Source organism: Leucoraja erinacea, chromosome 3, assembly GCF_028641065.1.
Source record: "Leucoraja erinacea ecotype New England chromosome 3, Leri_hhj_1, whole genome shotgun sequence".
NCBI classification, from domain to species: domain Eukaryota; kingdom Metazoa; phylum Chordata; class Chondrichthyes; order Rajiformes; family Rajidae; genus Leucoraja; species Leucoraja erinaceus.
The window spans coordinates 16055702-16080781 of NC_073379.1; the positions used below are offsets into that span (position 1 = coordinate 16055702).

The 25080-nt window shown below is 41.8% G+C and overlaps 1 protein-coding gene across 1 annotated transcript in view; it reads left to right on the plus strand.

Annotated features, from left to right (window-relative positions):
* ift74 (intraflagellar transport 74) overlaps nucleotides 1-25080 on the plus strand; it is an 82122-nt gene that overhangs the window by 39807 nt on the left and 17235 nt on the right. The window contains exons 9-15 of the mRNA XM_055632194.1: nucleotides 3698-3760; nucleotides 6876-7019; nucleotides 7376-7416; nucleotides 13212-13291; nucleotides 16413-16466; nucleotides 20040-20137; nucleotides 22091-22217. Coding sequence (XP_055488169.1) covers nucleotides 3698-3760; nucleotides 6876-7019; nucleotides 7376-7416; nucleotides 13212-13291; nucleotides 16413-16466; nucleotides 20040-20137; nucleotides 22091-22217 — 607 coding nt within the window. The remainder of the gene's footprint in view (nucleotides 1-3697; nucleotides 3761-6875; nucleotides 7020-7375; nucleotides 7417-13211; nucleotides 13292-16412; nucleotides 16467-20039; nucleotides 20138-22090; nucleotides 22218-25080) is intronic.

Below are 25080 nucleotides of genomic sequence, written 5' to 3' on the forward strand. Positions count from 1 at the left end.
TGTAAACTGCGCCAAAATATAGCAACTGTGCATTTGCGGTTGTGCAAAATAGAAACATAGAAACATAGAAATTAGGTGCAGGAGTAGGCCATTCGGCCCTTCGAGCCTGCACCGCCATTTAATATGATCATGGCTGATCATCCAACTCAGTATCCCGTACCTGCCTTCTCTCCATACCCTCTGACCCCCTTGGCCACAAGGGCCACATCTAACTCCCTCTTAAATATAGCCAATGAACTGGCCTCAACTACCCTCTGTGGCAGAGAGTTCCAGAGATTCACCACTCTCTGTGTGAAAAAAGTTCTCCTCATCTCGGTTTTAAAGGATTTCCCCCTTATCCTTAAGCTGTGACCCCTTGTCCTGGACTTCCCCAACATCGGGAACAATCTTCCTGCATCTAGCCTGTCCAACCCCTTAAGAATTTTGTAAGTTTCTATAAGATCCCCTCTCAATCTCCTAAATTCTAGAGAGTATAAACCAAGTCTATCCAGTCTTTCTTCATAAGACAGTCCTGACATCCCAGGAATCAGTCTGGTGAACCTTCTCTGCACTCCCTCTATGGCAATAATGCCCTTCCTCAGATTTGGAGACCAAAACTGCACGCAATACTCCAGGTGTGGTCTCACCAAGACCCTGTACAACTGCAGTAGAACCTCCCTGCTCCTATACTCAAATCCTCTTGCTATGAAAGCCAACATACCATTCGCTTTCTTTACTGCCTGCTGCACCTGCATGCCTACCTTCAATGACTGGTGTACCATGACACCCAGGTCTCGCTGCATCTCCCCCTTTCCCAATCGGCCACCGTTTAGACAATAATCTGCTTTCCCGTTTTTGCCACCAAAATGGATAACCTCACATTTATCCACATTAAACTGCATCTGCCAAACATTTGCCCACTCACCCAGCCTATCCAAGTCACCTTGCAGTCTCCTAGCATCCTCCTCACACCCTAACACTGCCCCCCAGCTTAGTGTCATCCGCAAACTTGGAGATATTGCCTTCAATTCCCTCATCCAGATCTTTAGTATTTATTGTAATTAGCTGGGGTCCCAGTACTGAGCCTTGCGGTACCCCACTAGTCACTGCCTGCCATTGTGAAAAGGACCCGTTTACTCCTACTCTTTGCTTCCTGTTTGCCAGCCAGTTCTCTATCCACATCAATACTGAACCCCCAATGCCATGTGCTTTAAGTTTGTATACTAATCTCTTATGTGGGACCTTGTCGAAAGCCTTCTGGAAGTCCAGATACACCACATCCACTGGTTCTCCCCTATCCACGCTACTAGTTACATCCTCGAAAAATTCTATAAGATTCGTCAGACATGATTTACCTTTCGTAAATCCATGCTGACTTTGTCCAATGATTTCACCACTTTCCAAATGTGCTGCTATCCCATCTTTAATAACTGACTCTAGCAGTTTCCCCACTACCGATGTTAGGCTAACTGGTCTGTAATTCCCCGTTTTCTCTCTCCCTCCCTTCTTAAAAAGTCTAAATAATTTCCATGTGCTCTGCATACGTGACAATAAAGAACCATTGAACCATTGAATTCAACCATCTAACTTCTGAGTGTCACAGGAAATCCCTGTGCCAATGATCCTGCAATGATCCTGCAAAGACTTCACAGATTTGCTGACAGGAGGCCAAGAGGAAGTTCAAAACTTTGCTACAGGGATATGATTTAAAGAGATATGAAAAATGTTGACAATGTCACTGACTACTCCCGGAATTAATAGGTTAAACTATGATGAGCGTTTGTTGGAACTGGGCCTGCACTCGTTGGAGTTTAGAAGAATGAGGGGGAACCTCAGAAATATACAGAATAGTGAAAGGGTTGGATAGAGTGGATGTGGAGAGGATGTTTCCACTTGTGGGAGAGTCTAGGATGAGAGGTGATAGCCTCAGTACCAAACGTTGTGAACAAACAGTTGCTTTATTCGGACATTACATGGTTGGTATAATTGCAAGTTTGGTTCTGTAACATAAAAGACGTTGTTGTTGCAGTAGAGCGAGGTTCTTCACTCGAGCTCTGCTCCCTGACGACTGATGATCTTGAGGTAAGATTGCTGATATAGCAGGACACTCCCCTTAACTCATGATGTCACGTGCCTCTCAAAGCCTGTCACGTGACTGCCCCCCATTCTGCTGACGAGGGTTCGACAGTAAGTGGACTGACCACCAGGTGGCATCACAGGACGTTCTTTTAGGTCGTATCCCCCCCGGCCAATGATGTGATAGACATGGGGGTCTGGACCAATCGCTGACTTTTGTTGATGACTGACAAGGCAAATTGTTGTACCTTTTGGATTTTGAAATAGTTAAATTGTACCTTGTATGTCTCTGGGGACGGGATTGGTCGGACACCTTGTTGAAGAAACCTCAGTTGGATAAGTAACCTGGTAAAGGAAATTCATACTCCTTTAAAATGTTTGAGTTTTCTGACCAAGCCCTGGGAATGCCAGTCCCCACATATCCCAAGGATCTTTCACTCAAGGATTTTCTCGAACAATATACATGGTAAATGGTAGGGAATTGAAGAATGCAGGTGAACAGAGGGATGTGGGAATAACTGTGCACAGTTCCCTGAAAGTGGAATCTCATGTAGATAGGGTGGTAAAGAAAGCTTTTGGTGTGATGGCCTTTATAAATCAGAGCATTGAGTATAGAAGTTGGAATGTAATGTTAAAATTGTACAAGGCATTGGTGAGGCCAATTTTGGAGTATGGTGTACAATTTTGGTCGCCTAATTATAGGAAGGATGTCAACAAAATAGAGAGAGTACAGAGGAGATTTACTAAAATGTTGTCTGGGTTTCAGCAACTAAGTTACAGAGAAAGGTTGAACAAGTTAGGGCTTTATTCTTTGGAGTGCAGAAGGTTAAGGGGGGACTTGATAGAGGTCTTTAAAATGATGAGAGGGATAGACAGAGTTGATGTGGATAAGCTTTTCCCACCGAGAGTAGGGAAGATTCAAACAAGGGGACATGACATGAGAATTAAGGGACTGAAGTTTAGGGGTAACATGAGGGGGAACTTCTTTACTCAGAGAGTGGTGGCTGTGTGGAATGAGCTTCCAGTGAAGGTGGTGGAGGCAGGTTTGTTTTTATCATTTAAAAATAAATTGGATAGTTATATGGACGGGAAAGGAATGGAGGGTTATGGTCTGAATGCAGGTGTATGGGGCTAGGGGAGAATAAGTGTTCGGCACGGACTAGAAGGGTCAAGATGGCCTGTTTCCGTGCTGTAATTGTTATATGGTTATATGGTTATAATAATTGATTGCATTTGAATTTTAGCAAACAACCAGTTACAAAAACTTTAATTTGCCAAAGTAGTTCAGGTGCATTGTGTTACAGTGCAAACTAAGTCTCCTTGTCACTAGAGTAAAATTCAGCTACGCAAAATAAATTCACCAATTCCTTTACTGAAATAAAACCACATTGAAGATCTCATTTTGGCCCAGGAAATGTTGTCAGGCAAATAAATGTTTATATTTCTGCCCAATAGTGATTGTTCGATATTGAGAAGTTACTATGAAAGCACCAACCTGAAATCAATGGAGATGCGGTCAATGCAGACAAGTGGTATCAAGAGAAAAAATCAACAATGTTCACACTGAATTGTGGAGTAGACACAAGGAGCTAGGTGGCATGTGATTGATTCTATTTCTCATATTTGCTTGTTATATTTTCAGGAGTTGGATTCTCGGCAGCATGACTTGGATGTATTGAACACGAGAAAGGAATCTCTGGAGGCTGTAAGTCTTCTGACTAATTACTTGTGAAGAATTACATTTTCTATGTTATTTAATTATGTGATTAAAACAAAAACAATTACATTCAAAATGTTTCTTTGAATAGAGTAATTCTAAATTATACAGTGATTGAATATTTGGTTTGCTGTTTATCCAAGGATAACTTTGACTTTAACCTTGATGAAAGGAGTAGTTTTGAATTCACTATTTCTCAAATAACTGGATATGTTGAATCAATAATTAAGATCTAGATATGTTGAGTCAGTAATTATGGATTCTCATAGTCATAGAGTGATACAGGGTAGAAACAGGCCCTTCGGTCCAACTTGCCCACACCAACCAACATGTCCCAGCTACACTAGTCCCACCTGCCTGCGTTCTCATCCACCACCAGCCAACTTTCCATTAAATTGCATTTCTAAGTTAGATTCCTACAGTGCAGAGGCATAAATTATAGGAGAGTTTTATGGCAGAGAGTTTCATTGCCACAAAATAATTTATACAAACAACAAATTTGCTGCATTGAAATAGCTCTCTTCATTTTGAGCGGAAATTTGTTCATTCAGCATTACATTTGGCTCTTTTAATGATGTTGTGTACTTGGAACCTGAAAAAAAAGCTATAGAAATAAAATAAGAGTGGGAGTAGGCCATCCGGCCCATCAAGCCTGCTCCACTATACCATATGATTATGGGTGATCATCCAAATTCACTGTCCTGTTCTGACTTTCTCCGCAATTCCCTTGATCCCTCTAGCCTTAAGAAATGCAACTAACTCCTTGAATATTTTTAATGATTTGGCATTCACCAGTTTCAACAGATGAACCACTCTCTGGAAGATCAGTTTAAAACAGCTTACCCATTATCCTTGGTCCTGGAGTTCCCCAACATCAGGACCATCTTTCCTGTATCTCATTTAGTTTAGTTTTTTTTAATATAGTTTAGAGATACAATGTGGAAATGGGCCCTTTGGACCAATTAATCCATGCCGCCCAATAATCACCCATATACACTAGTTCTATCCTATCCACAAGGGATAATTTAAATAAACCAATTGACCATTGAACCTGGACATCGTTGGAATGTAGGGTGAAACCGGAACATTCAAAGAAAACCCACATGGTCACATGGATAACGTGCGACCTCCATACAGGCAGCACCCATAGTCAAGATTGACCCGAGGTCTCCAGCACTGTTTGCTTCATCTTGTTAGAATGTTATTGTTTCAATGAGATCCCCTCTCATTCTTTTAAACTATTGTGAAGATAAACATAATTGAACCAAATTGTCAATTCTGCCATATGAAGAATCATTTTGGTGAATTAGGCTCCAGTTGAGTATTTGGTGGAACATCATTGGAATTGGCAGCTAGGATCTAGTGCATCTCTGGAGTAGTTCAACGGACTAAAGAGCAAACATAAGAAGGAAATCAGGTGTGAAAAAAAGGGGCAGGAGATAGCTCAAAGCTAGATAAATAAGGATAATCTTAAGAGATTTTATTCATAGCTTATTTTCGAAGACACAGGGTTGTGGTGGAAAATAAATATTCTTGTTGGTGATCTGTGAAGTTCCACAGGAATCTATGCTGGGACCTCTGCTGATACATAAACTGTAAATGACCTAGACATAAATGTTGATGGGCTGCTGAGCAAGTTATTTGACAACATCAAAATTGGAGGAGTTGCGGACAGTGAGGAATGCCGTCAGAAGTTAAAGCCGGTTATAGATCAGCTCCTGGAAAGGGCGGAGACATGGAGGTGTTAACAAGTATGAGATGTTACACATTGGGAGGTTGAATGTAAGGGGAAAGTATACAGTTAATGACAAAACCCTTAACAGTATTGATGCTCAGAGGGAACTTGGATTCCAAGTTCCCAGCTCACTGAAGGTGACAGCACAAGTAGTTTGGGTGGTAAAGAAGTATGGTACGCTTATCTTCATTGCTAGAGGAAGGAAGTTTAATGCAGATTTGCTGAGCATGTTTTATCCACAGAGTGGTGGGAGCCTGGAACGCATTGCCTGGGGTGGTGGTGGAGGCAGATGCAATACTGCTCAAGAGGCTTTTCGATACGCACATGGAAGTGCAGGGAATAAAGGGATGTGGAACCAGTACAGGCAAATTAGATAAGTTTAACTTAGCATCATTTTCAGCACAAATATTATGTGCTGAAGTGCCCATTCCCGTGCTGTTCATTCTATGTTTTAAGGCATAGAAAAATCATAGTAATACAGCAGATAACCAGGCCCTTTGGCCTTGGCCAATGCCGACCAAGATGTCCCATATAGACTTGTCACACCTGTGCATTTGGCCCGTATCCTTTGAAACCTTTTCGCTCCATGTTCCCGTCCAGGTGCCTTTTAAATGTTGTTATAATACCTACCTCAACTACTTTGTCTGGCAGCTCGCTCTATGTGTGAAAAGGTGGTCCCTCAGGTTCCTATTAAATTTTATCCCATTCCTTATACCTATGTTCTCTTGTTCTTGATTCTCCTACTCTGGATAAAAGACTAAGCATTCACCCTATCTATCCCCTCATTATTGTACTGTATACACCTACAAGATCACCGTCAACCTCCTGCGCCACAGGGAATAAAGTTCTCACATACCCATCTCCCTATAGCTCAGGCGATCAACTCCTGGCAACATCCTTGTAAATCTTCTCTGAAATCTTTCCAGCTTGATGACATCCTTCCTATATTAAGGTATCTAAAATTGAACACTATTTTCATTAGCCATTCCTGAAACCACTTGCCCAACTGATCAAGATCCAACCATGTTAATGAGATTCGATGAAAGGGGTAGTAAATTAACCCCAGGCCCATCTCAGCTCAAAGTGGAAAAGGAATACCGAGAATCTCATGTCCAATTGGGAGTACATAAAACCTCAGCTTAAACAGTGCAAAAAGTGTGTAAACAGAAGCAGTTACTTCTATCCAATGATGCTGCCTGTTTCGCTGAGTGACTTCAGCATTTTGTGTCCATCTTCGGTGTAAACCAGCATCTGCAGTTCCTTCCTACACAGTTAAATTGCTGTTTCAGTCCATAATGAAAAGTATAAAGTGTAAAGTCAAAAGTGTCATTTCATAAGATGAAATTCATATTCTGTTTAATTGCACAGGAGATATCTCACTCCCAGGTGAAGCAAGAAGCGGTGGCACTTTATGAAAAACTCCATGAGCTTGAAAGTCATCGCAGTCAGATGATTGCCGAGAATAAAAGTGTGGAATCGCCACAGGAAGAGAGGGAACGTCTACTAAAGCAGGTGATGATATTGACTCTTAACTGGTTAAGCTAGCCAATCATCTCCCCTTTTATTTTGTGATCTATAACAGAGAGTTAATTAGCACACAATTGTTTGTGTGCTAAAATCAATCATTCCATGTGCCAGTATTTAATGCCATTGCAATGATTTCTAACACCTCTGAGGATGTGTTTTTAAATAAGTGTTTCATTAAGTAGTGCAGTACAGAAATGGGGCCTTTGGCCTCCCAGATCTATTTTGATCTTTGTACCTCTTTTACATCAAATTAAATTAAATAAATAAAACCATCTGCTGTGCGGCAGTTTCCATTTTGTGGCACAGACATTAATGAAACTTGGTTTCCCTTGCTTTAACAGGTTAAAGAAGATAACCAAGAAATAGCAAGCATGGAAAGACAGTAAGAAATGATTTTATTTGCTATCTCCATTCATTTTTCTATTATGCTTTTTGCAGTGTAATTAATTTCAATATTTATTTTTTGTGTGGTAACATAGGGTCAGTTGAGACTTTAAAATTCATCTGGAGAAATAATTAAGCCTATTTCCCCATCCCATAGACACACCCAGGTGTGTGGATACAAACCCCTTGATGTTGCCGCTGCCCTCCTCCATATATAGCAACAGGTTCTTTGTTTGCTTGGATAGCTGCGGCTGCCATCACTGATCACCATGCAGCAGGCTGTGGAGGCCAAGTCAAATGGATATTTTTAAAGTAGAGTTAGATAGTTTCTTGATTAGTACCGGTGTCAGGGGTTATGGGGAGAGGAAGGCAGGAGAATGGGGTTGAGGGGGAGAGTTAGATCAGCTATGATCGAATGACGGGGTAGACTTGATGGGCCGAATGGCCTCATTTATGAACTTATGAGTGATTTTAAAAGTCCTGCCTTTCCAGGGTTTCTGAGCTAGAGACTGTTCAGAATTAAAAATATCCATACCGAGGAGTTAAAATTGGGATAAAGTAGAGGTATGACCAATATTTCTCCAGTCCCTATCAATATTGTCCTCGGTATTTTTTAATGTTTTTCTGATAGGATTATATTTATGAGAAAAAATGTACATGTATTACAAAGAAGAGGAAATTAATTTCAGTTGGTTCAATGTTGCCATGTTTTAGTATTTTATCTGTTTCAGACCGACTCTGGGATAGATCCCATCAAAGCCTGGGGATATATTCGCATTAATGCGCTTCAAGAGTTTAAATATCATTTCCTATTGATTTCAAATTTATCTTGCACATTAGTATTCTCTACTCTAATCTCACTGCCCTACCACATCATTCTCCTTGTTGAATACAGGTACAAAGTAATCATTTAATATCTTGCCTTTTTTTTCAAACACAAATTCCCTCCTTTATTCTTGAGTGGCCCTCTCTTCTCTCCGGTTATCCTCTTGTTTTTAATATAAAAGACCTTGGGATTTTCTTTATTCCAACTTGCCAAAGCCACTTCATGACTCCTTTGTGCTGTCCTCATCGCCTGCTTGCATCCTTTCCTACATGCTTTATATTCCTGAAAGGCCCTGCCTCATTTTAGTTTCTTAAACCTTACGTACAGTTCACTTTCATTTTTGACCAAATTTATAACCTCTTCGTTTTTCCAAGATTGTCATCCTTATTCTTTATTCTTCCTCCTTACTGGAACACGCCAGTCCTGAACTTTGATCACCTGGCCTTTAGAGGAATCCCACATGCTAGATGCCAACATATCGCAAGGTCCAGACTTATCGCTATTCAAACCAACCTTAAAAGTTATGCAATCATGATCACTCTTCCCAAAATGCTCTTCCACTGAAACACCAGTCACCTGGCCAGACTCATTTCTCAACACAAGGTCAAGTATGGATTTCCTCGAGTTGCACTATTCTCACACTGTTTTAGGAAATTCTCTTGGATACACCTAACAAATTCAGCCCCAAGTAAGCCTTTTGCACGAAGTAGATCCCAATAAATAATGGTGAAGTTAAAGTCACCCACTACAACAACCCTGTTGCTTTTGGATTTTTCAGTAATCCGTCTATTTATCGGTTCCTCTGAATACCAGATTATCTGTATCTCCAGTCTGAAGAAGGCAACTGATCTGAAACATCATCTGTCCATTCCCTCCACAGATGTTAGCTGACCCGCTAAATCCCTCCAATGCTTTGTTTTGAGCCTATAGAGGGTTGCTTTTCAGACTGGAAACCTGTGACCTGTGGTGTACCACAGGGATCGGTACTGGGTCCCATGTAGTCTGTAATGTCTATTAATGATTTGGATTAAAATGGAGCTGCATGATTAGTACGTTTATAGAACATAGAACAGTATGACGAAGGAACAGGTGTTTTGGCCGGTGGTCTGGTGCCAACCATGGTGCCAATCAACACAAATTGACACGTCTGCCTGCACAAGGTCCAAACCTTTCATTCCCTGCCTGTTCATGTGCCTATCTAAATGCCTCTTAAACATTGTTATTGTATCTGGTTCCACCACGTCTCCCAGCAGCACATTCCAGGAAGCTATCATTTTCTGTATAACAAAAAGACTTGTTTACTCAATCTCTTTTAAACATTCCCACTCCGAGCTCAAAGCTACACCCACAGTACTGCTGCCCTGGAAAACAAACTGATTATCCTACATATTTATAGTTTAGTTTAGTTTACAGATACTGCATGGAAGTAGGCCTTTCTGCCACCAAGTCCATGCTAACCATTGATCAGTCGTTCATAGTAGTTCCATGTTATCCCATCTGCTCATTCACTCCCTGCACATCTTTGGGATGTGGGAAGAAGCCCATGTCATTACAGGGAGAATGTGAAAACTCCACACAGGCAACTTGGGTAAGTAGGATGGTCAAAAAGGCTTTTGACATTGGACTTCATCAGTCAGAGTGTTAAGTATAGGTTGGGAAGTCATGATGCAGTTGTACAAGAAGTCGGCGAGGCCATAGTTGGAGTAATAGACAATAGACAATAGGTGCAGGAGTAGGCCATTCGGCCCTTCGATCCAGCACCCCCATTCAATGTGATCACGGCTGATCATCCACAATCAGTACCCCCTTCCTGCCTTCTCCCCATATTCCCTGACTCCGCTATCTTAAAAAGCCCTATCTAGCTCTCTCTTGAAAGTATCCCGAGAACCGGCCTCCACCGCCCTCTGAGGCAGAGAATTCCACTCTCACAACTCTCTGTGTGAAAAAGTGTTTCCTCATCTCTGTTCTAAATGGCTTACTCCTTATTCTTAAACTGTGGCCCCTGGTTCTGGACTCACGCAACATCGGGAACATGTTTCCTGCCTCTAGCGTGTCCAAATCCTTAATGTTTCTTATATGTTTATATATAAATATAAACATATATTTCAATAAGTTTCAATAAGATCCTTCTCTTCTTTCTAAGTATACAAGCCCAGCCGACCCTTTATTTCATCATATGGTAGACCCGCCATCCTGGGAATTAACCTCGTGAACCTACGCTGCACTCCCTGAATAGCAAGAATGTCTTTCCGCAAATTAGGAGACCAAAACGGCACACAATACTCCAGGTGTGGTCTCACCAGGCCCTGTTCAATTGCTGAAGGACCTCTTTATTCCTAAACTCAATTACACTCTTTATGAAGGCCAACATGCCATTAGCTTTCTTCAATGCCTGTTGTACGTGTATGCTTACTTTCAGTGACTGATGTACATTCACACCCAGGTCTCGTTGTACTTCCCCTTTTCCTAACCTGACACCATTCAGATAATAATCTGCCTTCCCGTTCTTGCCTCCAAAGTGGATAACCTCACATTTATCCACATTATACTGCATCTGCCATGCATTTACCCACTCACCCAACCTGTCCAAGTCACTCTGCATCCTCATAGCATCCTCCTCGCAGCTCACACTGCCACCCAGCTGTGTGTCATCTACAAATTTGCTAATGTTACTTTTAATTCCTTCATGCTTGAAGTCTGGGGATCTGGGCAAGGCACTGAACGAGTACTTTTTTTATCTTTTAACCAAGGAGAAGGACATGGAGGAGAATGAGATCGGTGTGGAGGATACTAAGATGCAAAGGCAGTTTCAGGTTAAGAAGGAGGAGATATTGAGGCTCTTGATAAATCCCCAGAACCTGATGAGATTTATCCCAGGTTATTGGGAGAGGCTAGAGAGGGGATTGTGGGAACCTTGCTGAAGATCATTTGAGCGACGTACGTAGTGGCGCAGTGGTAGAGTTGCTACTTACAGCACCAGAGACCCTGGTTCAATCCTGGCTATGGGTGCTGTCTGCACGGAGTTTATATTTTCTCCCTGTGACCACGTGAGTTTTCTCCAGGTGCTCTGGTTTCCCCCCACACTCCAAAGACTTACAGGTGAATTGGCTTCTGTAAATTGCCACTAGTGTGTAGGATGTGAAACTGGCATAACATAGAACTAAAGTACAGGTGATTGTTGAATGATGCGGATTCAGTGGGCCAAAGGCCGTGTTTCCTTGCTGTATCTGAACTAATCAAACAAAACTAAGCGAAACATTGTGCTTCTCTAGCCATATGTTCCTTTATTTAAGAAGGGAAGTAGAGACAATCTAGTGAATTATAGGCCGATGAGCCTCACATCAGTGGTAGGGAAATTATTGGGGAGAATACTTCAGGATAGAATTTATTCCCATTTAGAAGAGAATGGATTAATTCGTCGGCATGGTTTTGTACACAGCAGGTTGTGCTTTACTTACTTGATCGGGTTAACTGAGGAGGCGCTGAAGGTGATCGATGGGAGCAGGTTGATGGATTTTAGGAAGGCATTTGATAAAGTAAGGAAGTAAGAAGGCCGATTCAGAAGTTTAAGGTGCATGGAATTAATAGGGACTTGGTCGTAAAGATTCAGAACCGGCTTACTGATAGAAAACAGAGCGTTGTGGTGGAAGGACAATATTCAGGCTGGGCATCTGTGACCATTAGAGCTCCACATGGATCTGTTCTGGGACCTCTGCTGTTTGTGATATGTATAAAGGACTTGGATGTAAAAGTGGACAGGTTGGTTAGTAAATTTGCCGATGATACCAAGATTGCTGGGGTCACGTATTGCGAAGAAGGCTGTCAAAATATACAGAAATGGGTGAAGAAATAGTAGATGAAGTTTAATCCAGGCAAATATGAAGTGTCATGCTTTGGCAGGTCAAATTTAAGGGGAAAATGTACACGTTATAGTTTGACCCTTAAGGGCATTGATGTACAAAGGGATCTTGCGGTCCAAGGCCATAACTCCCTGAAAATGGAAAAACAAGTAGATATAGTGGTAAAGAAGGCATATGGTCTGCTTGCTTTCCTAGGTCGGAGCTTTGAGTGTAGAAGTTGGGAGGTCATGTTGCAATCGTATAAGACGTTGGTGAGGCTGCATTTAGAGTATTGTGTTCATTTCTGGGCACTATGTTATAGGAAATATGTCAAGCTGTAAAGGTTTACCAGGATGATTTACAGGGATGTTGCCTGGGCTAGAGTGAGCTATAGGGAGAGGTTAGGTAGGCTGGGAATCCATCCGTGGAGCGCAGGAGGATGAGAGATGATCTTATAGAGGTTTACAAAATCATGAGAGGAATAGATCGGGTAGATGCACAACAGGTGAATCGAGGACCAGAGGACACGGGTTCAAGGTGAAGAGGAAAAGATTTAATAAGAATCTGAGGGGTAACATTTACACACAAAGGGTGGTGGGTGAGTGGAACAAGCTGCCGGAGGAGGTCGTTGAGGCAGGGACTAACCCAACATTTAAGAAACAAATACATTTAAGAAACAAAAACAGATGCATGGATAGGACAGGTTTGGAGGAATATGGGCCAAATGCAGGCAGTTGGGACCAGTGTAGCTGGGACATGTTGGCCGGTGTGGGTATGTTGGGTTGAAGAGCATGTTTCCACACTGTATCACTCTATGTCTCTAGAAGTGTTAGCAAGTCATGATGCAGCTTTATAGGATTTTAGTTAGGTCGCATTTGGAGTATTGTGTGCAATTCGGGTTGCCCCATTACAGGAATTATGTGGAGATGTGGGAAAGGTGCAGAAGAGAGGTTCATCAGAATAATGCCTGGATCAGAGGAGAGATTGAACAGATGTGGATTGTTTTCTCTGGAACATTGGAAGTTGTACTGTTCTATGTGTTAGAAAATCAGCAGCAGTGTCCATGTTTGGAATTACATACCTTTTGAACTTAATATATAAATGATGACTTTGAACATTTAATTCTAGGCTCACAGAGATGCGGGAGAAAGTAAACCAAGTAACTGAGGAAATTCGACAACTTGATATGGACTTGGAGGAACATCAAGGTGGGTTGCCAAAAACCAAACTTGGGTAATTACACAACTGATGCTACCTTTTGGACAATGTTATCAAAGGAATCTATTTAGCAATCGCTGTGTGGCCTTAGTTCATAGAATGTCTTTGGACAACATCTTGCAAAACCTATTCCAATTGGTAATAGATAACCATAATGTTCAACGTGAAACATTGAATGGTACAGAACAAAACAGGCTCTTCAATGCCTGTGCCGAACATGATGTCAAGACAATCTCTTATCTACATCCATATAATTCAAGGTAGACAAAAATGCTGGAGGAACTCAGCGGGTGAGGCAGCATCTATGGAGAGAAGGAATGGGTGATGTTTTGGGTCGAGACCCTTACCTATCCAAACGTCTCTTGTCTACCACTATCTTATCTATCTCAATCACTTACCCTGCCCTGCACATTTTCCCTCAACTTTGTACCTCTTGCCTTAAAACCATGACCTCTAGTATTTGATTTTTCCTTCATTGGAAAACAGGTTCTGACTGTCTACCCTATTCATGCCTCTCATAATTGTATATATTTCTATCAGGCCCCCCTTCAACTTCTGGCATTCCAGAGAAAACAATCCCAAGTCCATCCAATCTCTCCATGATACCCCCTATTGCAGGCATTATACAGATAAACCTCTGCACCGTTCCCAAAGTCATCCCTCCTGTAATGGGGTGACCAGAACTGCAGACAATACTTCAAAAGCAGCCTAACCAAAGTGCTATAAAGCTATATTATGACTTTCTGATTCTTATACTCAATGCCCCAACCTATGAAAGCAACCATGCCATTTGCCGCCTTTACCACTCTATTTACATGCGTGGCGACTTTCAGGGAGATATGGCCATACCACGAGATCCTTCACTGCATCAATCCTGTTAAGGGTCATGCCATTAATTGTATATTTCCCCCTTCCATTTGACCTCCCAAAGTGCAACATCTCACACATGCCCAGATTAACCTCCATCTGCCATTTCTCTGCCCACATCTGTAGCCGATCTGTATCTAGTTGTATAACTTGACAGCCTTTTTCACAGTCCACAACACTAGCAGCCTTTGTATCACAGAGTCACTGAAACAGGCTCTCAGCCTTGTTTGCCCATGTCGACCAAGGTGCCCCATCTACACTAGTCCCACCTGCCCTATCCAAACCTTTTACACCCATGTGCCTATCCAAATGTATTTTAAATGGTGTTATAGTTGTTTCAACCACCTCCTCAAGCAGTTCATTCCATATAACCCACCATCTTCTGTGTGAAAAGGTTGCCACGCTGATTCCTATTAAATCTTTCCCTAGATACCTTAAACCTATGTCCTCTACTTTTTGATTCCCTCCAAGAAACTCCAGAGTATACAAGCCCAGCCATTCCATTCTCTCAGCATATGACAGTCCTGCCATCCCGGGAATTAACCTTGTAAAACTACGCTGCACTCCCTCAATAGCAATAATGTCCTTCCTTAAATTAGGGGACCAAAACTGCACACAATACTCCAGATGTGGTCTCACTAGGGCCCTATACAACTGCAGAAGGACCACTTTGGAGAATACTCAACTCCTCTTGTTATGAAGGCCAACATGCCATTCGCTTTCTTCACTGCCTGCTGTACCTGCATGCTTACTTTCATTGACTGATGAACAAGGACCCCATATCCTGTTGTACTTCCCCTTTTCCCAACTTGACACCATTTAGATAATAATCTGCCTTCCTGTTTTATACCTTTTCATTAAGTGACTCTTTCAGCTAATTCGAGTTGTTGGAAAAATGATTATCCAATTATGTACTTCTGATTACATTGGAATACATGAGACTGGAAATTTATTTTGAGAATTTACTGAAGATGACAGTGAAATTAAAGACAATGCTATAATTAAAAGGGGGGAATTATCAGGTCCTGGTGGGACAAATCCTCAGTGCTGATGAGATCTGTTCCAGGCTGCAGTCAAGCGCATTTAATTGTCTCAGGTCCTAGCAACAGAACAATGAAATTCTTACTTGCTGCAGCTTACCAGCTTATTAACACAATGACACACAAATATACCTGCAATAATTAATAATATAATCAGTTAAATATTCAGTAAAACTGGGTAATCCTAAAAGTGTAAAACCCAAGTCTGTATTGCAGCCAAAAGGAATTCCAGAGAATCATAATTGATGGTGGTTCGTGTTGTGTAGTGTTCAAGAACCTGATGGTTGTTGGGAAGAAACTGTTCTTGATCCTGGTGGTCACAGTTTTCAGGCTCCTGTATCTTCTTCCTGTTGATAGACCTCGGATCTTAGTAATGAGAGATGTCCACAGTTGGTTCACAGTTTTATGGATGCGGCCACAAACTCTGATGGAGTTGGCCGCTTTACAAGGGTTCACTCTCGTGAAGGAAGGCCTCAGTGACTGAGATACCAGTATCATTGGGAGCTCTGGTGGTCTGAGAAGGTACATTGCTGTTCCCCCTTTCAAGACGAGAATGGAAAGCATTGAGCTCTTTCAGGAGTGATTGCATAGCTGTCACATAAACTACTACTTGGTTTCGCCTTGCAGGAAGTGATGACGTGCAAGCCCTACCACAGCTGCCGAATATCCATGTTATCCCTCAGTTTAGACCGAAAGTGCCTCCTCGCTTTTCTGATGGCCTTATTGAGGTTATACGTGGACTTGTACCATGAACCTATACTCAAATTCCTAAGATCTGGACCTCAGTAGATTGCGGACCTGTTGGTTCATCAAGGCTTCAGGTTAGGGAATACTCAGGTGGTAGGATTGCACTGCTCCACAAGTTTTCTTAAGTTGATAACAATCAGGGTATATTTGTTTAGAACCTTTCCCAATTCCTGCCCAGTCGACCAACGTCACCAGCTCTGTGCATTCCTCACACACCGGAGCAGCACTTTTCAGTTACTACCTCTACACAGGAAGGAGTACACAGAAGCAAGCCATTTGACCCAAATTACATATGCCGACCAAAATGCCCCATCTAAACAAGTCCAACTTCCTTGCGTTTAGCCCACTAATCTATGTACCTGTCCAAATGTTTCCTGAACATTGTTATAGTACCTGCCTGAAGTGAATGTAGTACTTCATGAAGTGAATTGAACTATTTACATTATCTCTTTTTTAGGAGAACGAAATCAGAAGTACAAAGAGCTAAAGAAAAGAGAAGAAACAATGGATGGTAAGTTTAGAATTATATACACCTGTTCCTGTGCCCTCCGTTTTATATCTTCCTGTTGATTGTTAAATTAAGGCATAATTTGCTTCACAATATTAAACCACCATGAAAGTTTAAGGTAATGAGATTTACAAAAGTATTGTGCGAGAACATATGGAAAGATAATCATCTACAAAGGCATCTTTGTGTTCTTAGACCAATTCATTCATGCCTTTTTGTATTAGTGTTGGTGATCTTGAGGCACATATGGGTGGATAAATCTTCAGGACCTGACCAAATGTATCCTGGAACAATGTGAGGAGCAGGGGAAGAAGTTCCTAAGGCCCTTGCAGAGGTTTTGTTAACATGCTTGAAATTGTAGACGACTGCATGGTGGCTAATGTTGGGTCTTTATCTAAGAAGGGCTGAAAGGACTAGTTTGATTGAAATTTTTGATCAAGATGATTGAAGTAGATGTCCTTATGGAACTCAGCAAGGTCCCACGTGGTAGGCTGGTCAGGAAGCTTAGGATATATGACTTCCAAGGACCCAAGCAGTCTTTCCAGGTGCGGCAGAGGTTCACCTGCACCTCCTCCAACCTCATCTATTGCATCCGCTGCTCTAGGTGTCAACTGCTCTACATCGGCGAGACCAAGCGTAGGCTTGGTGATCGTTTCCCCAAACACCTCCGCTCGGTTCGCAATAAGCAACCTGATCTCCTGGTGGTTCAGCACTTCAACTCTCCCTCCCATTCCGAATCCGACCTTTCTGTCCTGGGCCTCCTCCATGGCCAGAGTGAGGTCCTCCGTAAATTGGAGGAGCAGCACCTCATATTTCGCTTGGGTAACTTACACCCCAGCAGTATGAACGTTGACTTCTCCAATTTTAGGTAATCTCTGCTTTCTCCTTCTTTCACCTCCCCTTCCCAGCTCCCCCACAGCCCACTGTCTCCGCCTCTTCCTTTCTTCTTCCCGCTTCCCCCACCCCCACATCAGTCTGAAGGAGGGTTTCGACCCTATTTCTGTTGCCTATTTCCTTCGCTCCATAGATGCTGCCTCACCCGCTGAGTTTCTCCAGCATTTTTATCTACCTGCCAATTATTTATCATTACAATGGTGGCATTAATCGTATAACAGACAGTGAAGAAGGTCGTAACTGGATCCAGATCAGGGATAATGGGTAAAAGAATGGCAGATGAAATTTAACTCCGATACAGGCAAAGTGATGCATTTTGGGAAGTTAAATTAGACGAGAAAAATATAATGAATGTCAGTGCCCGAGTGAGTGTTTTTTCAGAGATAAAGCATAGAAACAGGCTCTTCGGTCCACTGAGTCCACGTTGACCATCAATCATCCGTTCACAATAGTTCACTTCCTGCACACTAGGGGCAATTTACAGAGGCCAATTAAATTACGAACCTGCACGTTTTTGCAATGTGGAAGGAAACCAGAGTACCCGGAGGAAGCCCACATGGTCACGGGGAGAACGTAGAAACTCTATAGAGACAGCACTAAAGATCAGGATTGAAACCAAGTCTCTGGTTCTGTAAAGCTCTGCCAGGAGCGCCACTGTGCACAATGGATCAATGGTACTTTTATTGTCACAGCTGCGAAGTGCAAATGTACAGTTAAATTATTTTCTTACAAACAGTTCATAGAGTGTTGCTGTACCTAAGCACATCCCCGGTTAGCAAATTCTGCAGCAATAGTCTACTCATCGTGCATGTAAGAGGCTCCATGTTTTAGTGTCTTTTTCAGAGTCCTGTTCACTCTAGGTATTATGAGCGATGCCTGTTCCAGGCGAGCCCCAAGCTGCTGAGGGCCTCCAACCATCGTCTTACATCGGATGTGTAGAATGACCTGCGAACTGACATCCCTCACCACATCTGTCCACACTTGTTGTCCGGGGGGTGCGTCCCGCAGCCGACCTGGACGGCGCGGTAGGCAAGGTGTCTGTTCCCTCTCCTCTCCTACAGCCTCGTGCACCTCCCGTCAAGTCCATCGTCGCTGGCTCCATTCTCCCGATCTCTGGTCTTTAGGGGGAGAGCAGGAGCCGGCTCAGTGGACTCCCCCTTCCACGCCGCAGTCTGACGGGTTTTGCGTACGGCCGCTGGGGACTGGCTCGACGACTACCCCCTGTACAGGAAGGATGATTAAGCTGGAGAGGGTGAAGAAAAGATTCACGAAGATGCTGCTGGAACTTGGAGGGTTGGGGGGGGGGGGGGGAAATTGAGTTATAAGGAGCGTCTGGATAGGCTGAGTATTTCCCATGAAGCAGGGAAGGCTGATGGGTGATCTTCTCAAGGTTTATTAAATCATGAAGGGATTTTTTATCCAAGGTAAGGACTAAAACTAGTGGGCAGAGGCTTAAAATGTGAGGGGAAAGATTTAATGGGAATCCAAGGGCACTTTGTTCACATGTTGAGTATTGTTTATATGGAACATGCTGTCAGAGAAAATGGTAGATCAGGGTACAATGACAACCGCATGCCTTCATTGGTTGGGAGACTCTTGAGTATGTCAGGAAGTCTGTATTTGGAGTATTAGATACATCATGCTTGGCATGGACTTTGTGGGCCAAAGGGCTGGTTCCTGTACAGTACTGTCCTATGTTCTATGTATGAGGTTTAAAAAAAAATATTTGGTCAGATACATAGATAGGAATATTTATAGGGATATGCCCCCTATTCTCTACCAAGTTGCCCTCTTTGCCGTAATGTATTTATAAAATGTCCTTAATTTTATCTGTCATCGCTATCACCTGCCCTCCTGATTTATTTTATAAGTATACTCCTTAGACCCCCTAAACTCCTGCAGAGATACACTTGATCCCAACTGCCTATGCCTGGCCCATGCCTCCTTTTTCCTGACCATAGCCTTAATTTCTTGCGTCATCCAGGCTTCCTTACTCCCAGCTACCTTGCCCTTCACTCAGAGGAACACATATGTCTTGAACTCTAACTTTAAGTCTTTTAGAAGAATACAACATTCTGCATGCCCCTTTGCCCATAAACATCCTACTCCAATCAAATTTAGCAGGTTCTTGTCTAATGTCATCAAAGTACACATGTCTCAATTCAGAGCTTTAATTTAACTGTCCTGTCCTTCCTCGGTTCATAAGGAGCAGAATTAGGCCATTTGGTCCATCGAGTTTACGCGCCATTCAATCATGGCTGACCTATATTTCCCTTTCAACCCCATTCTTCTGTCTTGTCCCCATAACCCCTGAAACTCTTACCAATCAAGAATCTGTCAATCTCTGCCTTGAAAATATCCATTGACTTGGCCTCCACATCCTTCTGTGGCAATAAATTCCACAGATTCACCACCCTCTGACTAAAGAAATTCCTTCTCATCTCCTTTCTAATGATACGTCTTTTTATTCTGAGGCTAAGGCCCATGGTCCTAGACGCTCCCACTAATGGAAACATCCTCCCCACATCCACTAAGATCTGCAGCAAATTTATTGATTGGTGGAATAGGGTTCAGAATTACCTATTTTGCTTGTATTTTATATATTAAATTGTTGCCTTTTGGGAGCAGTGACAAATTTAATGTCTAAAGCGTCATATATTTGGGCGTAATTTGTCTTTCAAGGATTCCTGGATACTGCTGAAGAAATCAAAAATCAAGAATTGGAACGAAAATCTCAACTTGAGGGTAGCATTGTCGCAATTCTGGAACATACAACTAGAGTAAGTGCAATCACAAACATGAATCCAGACATTTTGTCTGCTGTGAGAGATAAGCTGGTGAAAATTTGTGTGTTTTGAAACTTCACTGCACTGCCTGTCAGCCATTACTGTCAAGCTAAATGCCACCCATGTAAAAGTTAATAATTTGTAAATTAACCACACTCTATTTGTTTTACTTAAATTGTATTAGAATGATAGATCTATGTTCCAAATCTATAGAAGTTCCTTGGCTTCTTGAAGTTGGTGACACAGTTGACAAGGTGTGCCTTATGCAGAGAACATAGAACAGTACAACAGAGGATAGACACAAAATGGTGGAGTACACACGACAGGCCACACACACGCACACGCACACGCACATGCACATGCACACCCCCACGCCCACAAGTTGAAAAATTCACAACGGCCATAATGAGGTAGCGACTATTTCCCAGAATGAGGGAACTCCTCGTGACCTTCAAAGCAACTCCCTGGCAACTACCTACGAACATGTGGTGACTGCATAGTCTCCTGCACTCGCCTGAGTGGGACAAGCCCATTATTATAACATGAAAATTCACAACCAGACTCTATCGTGTTCATTATTTCTTCTGGGCCGGCCCAGTGATTCTCTCTTTGATGAAATCCGTCTGATCAGATCACCCTCTGCTCTTCATTAATTATTGCAGCATGGTTAGGAGCATTGTGCACTGTTACCCAAGCTCATTGTTTAAATTGTCCAACATTATGCACCTGGTATAGGACAAAAGTCTTATTTTTCAGCTGGAGTTGAACATGGAGAACAACCAATAATATATGTTCCCTGAGCATCTTGGCATTTCTGATCCACTTGACCAGCTCTCGTCAGTGATCTTAGTTGATAGTCAGGTTGCATGCCCGACTCCATTTGTTGTCGATATCTAAGTGGAGATTAGGTGTTTCGCCAACAGTAGAATGCCACCCTGTCGCTGAAACATTACCCATCATTTTTATGTTTGATTTACAGTGCTGAATTATTAATTTTGAAATTAAATTATCATAATTGTCATCTGTAACCTCAGCAAAGTTAAAATTCAGCAATCAAGGCCACAAACTCTGAAATTCCTTCTCAACCACTTTGCTTCACTACTTTTCTCCCCTCTATTAAAACTGCCTTTGAAATATGAATGTTTGCCAAGCTTTTGGTCAATATCTTAATATCAAGATTTTAAATCTCTTGAATGATTTACCATCAGGGCAATGTTATAAAAAAACATTACGGGTTCTAACTTATGATACATAGAACATCCTCAGAGGTTCCATTTCCTATCCCGGTATTTCCTTTTCCTGCATTACCAATTAAGATGACATGGCTTTCCGAGCGGTATATTTTTTTAAAAAGCATTCATTGTGGTTTGATAATGCCAGATTTTTTTAATCGACTGAAGGATTTCATCTTCGCTTTAATGCTGGGTAAACATTTTTGAGAGAAGAATGAAACTTATTAAATGTTAGAGAGTCATAGATATACAGTCTGGAAATAAGCCCTTCAGCCCAACTTGCCCACGGCGGCCAACATGTCCCATCTACACTGGTCCCACCTGCCTGCGTTTGGCTCATATCCCTCTAAACTTGTCCTATCCATGTACTTGTCTGTTTCTGAAACGTTGTAATAGTCCCTACAGCTCCACTGGTAGCTCGTTCCATACATGTTATAATTATATGTGTTTTTTGTGCTTTCATAAAATAGTAAAGTTAGCAAAGTAAGTCCATGAAAGAGCAAAGAAATTAGATAATATATTACTTCAAAATTCCCCCCTCCCCCACCCAACAAAATCATTCTTTCCTGCCACCTTTCTCATGTGATTTTTTTAAATTGAGGCTGCTCTTCCTTATTGTATCAAGAATGTCATTGTTGTTTACAATATTTAGTAAATAGTGTAGATGATGGGTCAGTTAGCAAACGTTAATGTATATCCTGGTATTACATTGCAGAATATGAACCGGATGAGACAGATTTCCTCAATAACTGCACACGAACTTAAATCCATGCAGGAAGACCTGACTTTCAAGGAAACTGAAATGCAGAAATCGCAGACAACTGCCAAGGGTTTGACTGATGGTAAGGAATATTAAAACACAGTGTCCTCTTCCATATGCTCTGGGGAAAATAAATTGTAGGGCCTCTCACACTGGACACTTGTATGTCATCCATTTAGGACTGAAATAAGATTTTTTTAAATTCAACAAGCTTATATATCTTGGGAATTCTGTACATTGAAGGGCTCAGTCATTCAATGTATTCAAGGTTGAGTCTAATGGATTTTCAGCACTGCAAGAACCTGGGAGCGAGAAAGTGAATGAGGCACAAACTGGTGGAGCAAGTCTAAAGACTTTGTGGCCTACCCCTAACAATATCGATTAAATATTTCAATAAGGTTATGCTTCAAGTCGAGTTTATTGTCATCTCCACAACTATGGTGAGGTACAGATAGAATGACAATCTTACTTGCAGTAGCATCACAGACACATAGATTCAGGTAAACACACAGAAACATATATATATAAATGACATAAAATCCTGGAAGATAGTAAAACTTTAAAATAAAACACATACCAGACCATGATACAACCATTAAGAATACTTTCAACTGTAATGGTTTGTTGTTCTGAGTATTCTGAAATATGCCAAATGTCTTACATTTCTAAGAAAATAGATACTGGCATGCCTTATTCATGAATACATCTATGTGCTTGGCCCAGGCCAGGTCATTTGAGATGTTAACACTAGACATTTGAACTTATAAATCTCTTCACCACCAAACCAAGGATTATCATTGGCACTAGTCTCATGCCTTTCTCTTTCTGAAATCACAGTTAGTTCCTTAGTCTTGTTAACAGTGAGCAGGACGTTTTTTGTTGTGACATGAGTCGCAACATAAACACAGGGTAGTGATCTCTGGATTACTTCCAGCGCCATATACTAATGAGGGCACAGACGGGAAGAAAGGGCAGATGAATGTGTGTCTGAGCAGTTGGTACAGGGGGCACGGATTCAGATTACTGGACCATTGAGATCCCTTCTGGGGCAAGAGGGATGGATTGAACCTTAGAATTACATTTGGGGAAGTGTTGAATTGTCCTAACGCATATGAAGGCAGACAAATCTCCTGGGCCTAATCGGATACATCGGATGACACTGTGGGAAGCTAGAGGTTGAGGTGGTCTGGCTGAGATGTATGAATCATTAAATATGGGAGATGTGCTGGAAGACTGGAGGGTGGCAAATGTTGGGCCCCTCTTTAAGAAGGGCTGCAAGGAAAAGCCAGGGAACTACAGGCCAGTGAGTCTAACTTCTGTAGTCGGAAAGGCACTAGAGAGTATAGTGAGGAATGGGATTTACATGCATTTAGATGGACAAGGACTGATTAGGAATAACCAGAGATTGATGTGCTGGAAGCGGAGGTTGGTGGGATGAGAGGTAAGGACCAGGGGAATTCTATCCTTATTCTGTCTGGGGTGAGGGGGAGCGAGAGCAGAATTATGGGGCACAGAGGAGATACAGGTGAGGGATCCATCTACATTAGTGGGGGGGAACAAATTGCTAAAGAATAAGAACGTCTCGGATGTCCGAGAATGAAAAGCCTCACCTTGGAAGACGGTGAAATTTAGAGTAGGTAATGGCGTCCTTGCAAGAGGCAGGGTGGGAGGAGGTTTAGGTCAGATAACTGGAAGTCAGTGGTTTTATAGTGAAAGTCAATTGATAGTCATGCCACTGTGATGGAGACAAAGGGGAAAGAGTTGTCAGAGTTAGTCCAAGTGAACATGGGGGCAGCTAGTGGTAAAGTTAATGAAATCAACAAGTTCTTAAGCGGTGCAGGAGGCAGCCCATATGTAGTCATTGATAAAGCAGAGAAAGAGTTGGGAGATAATGCCAGTGTATGTTTGGAACAAGCACTTCCAAGACATAGGTTCACGTGCACCTCCTCTAACAGCTGACCTGTTCCAGCACTTTGTGTCTTTTATTGTAAACGTGCATCTGCAGTTGGTTGTGTCTACATTCTGTGTCTACATTCTGTGTCTACATTCTGTGTCTACATTCTGTGTCAACAGATGCATGTTTAGCTGATTTTAATTCACTTTATAATGATGATTATTTCAATTATTTATATTTTAAATTACTTACTTTATGTTGCAATTACTATCTACTATCTACCCCATTGGTGACCGTCGGACTATCTTTGATCGGACTTTATTGGTTTTACCTTGCACTAAATGTTATTCCCTAATCATGAATCTGTACAATGTATATGGCTGGATTTTAATTATGTATTGTCTTACCGCTGACTGGTTGGCATGTAACAAAAGCTTTTCACTGTACCTCGATACACGTGATTAAAAACTAAACTGATCTGGAAAAAAAAAAAATTGTGATCACAGTAAAATATATTTTTCTGACCAGATCCAGACTAATGATCTGAAATTTACTTTCTGAGGTAACATTTAAAAAAAAAATCAGTGTATGTTTGGATCAGTGTATATTTGATCATTGGTGGGAAGGATAGAACTCCTAAAAAGCAGAAATGTTTATTGCCGATTACTACTTTCCAGCAAGCGATTTCAAATGAAGAACAAATGGAATAAGGCAAACCACCAGTAACACACTGTTTGATTTACACATTATATTACAATAAAACAAAGTTTCCAAGATCTGAGAACCTTTTTTGAAATCTTTTAATTGCATCTGATGTAAGAGCAACCACAATTGCAACACTTCATGTTATGTTTTTGCCATACTAAAGAAATCAATTATTTCACACTGGGTAATGATACATTCATCACTCTCATGGATTACCCAAAAAGTTAAATGAAAAAAGAATTCCGAACCATGGTACAGAAGTAAAAGTGTCCATTATTTTTACAAAGTGCATTTACAACAAAGTCAATCCAAATCTCAGTTTCAGCTCCACAGGTCTGCCTGATCC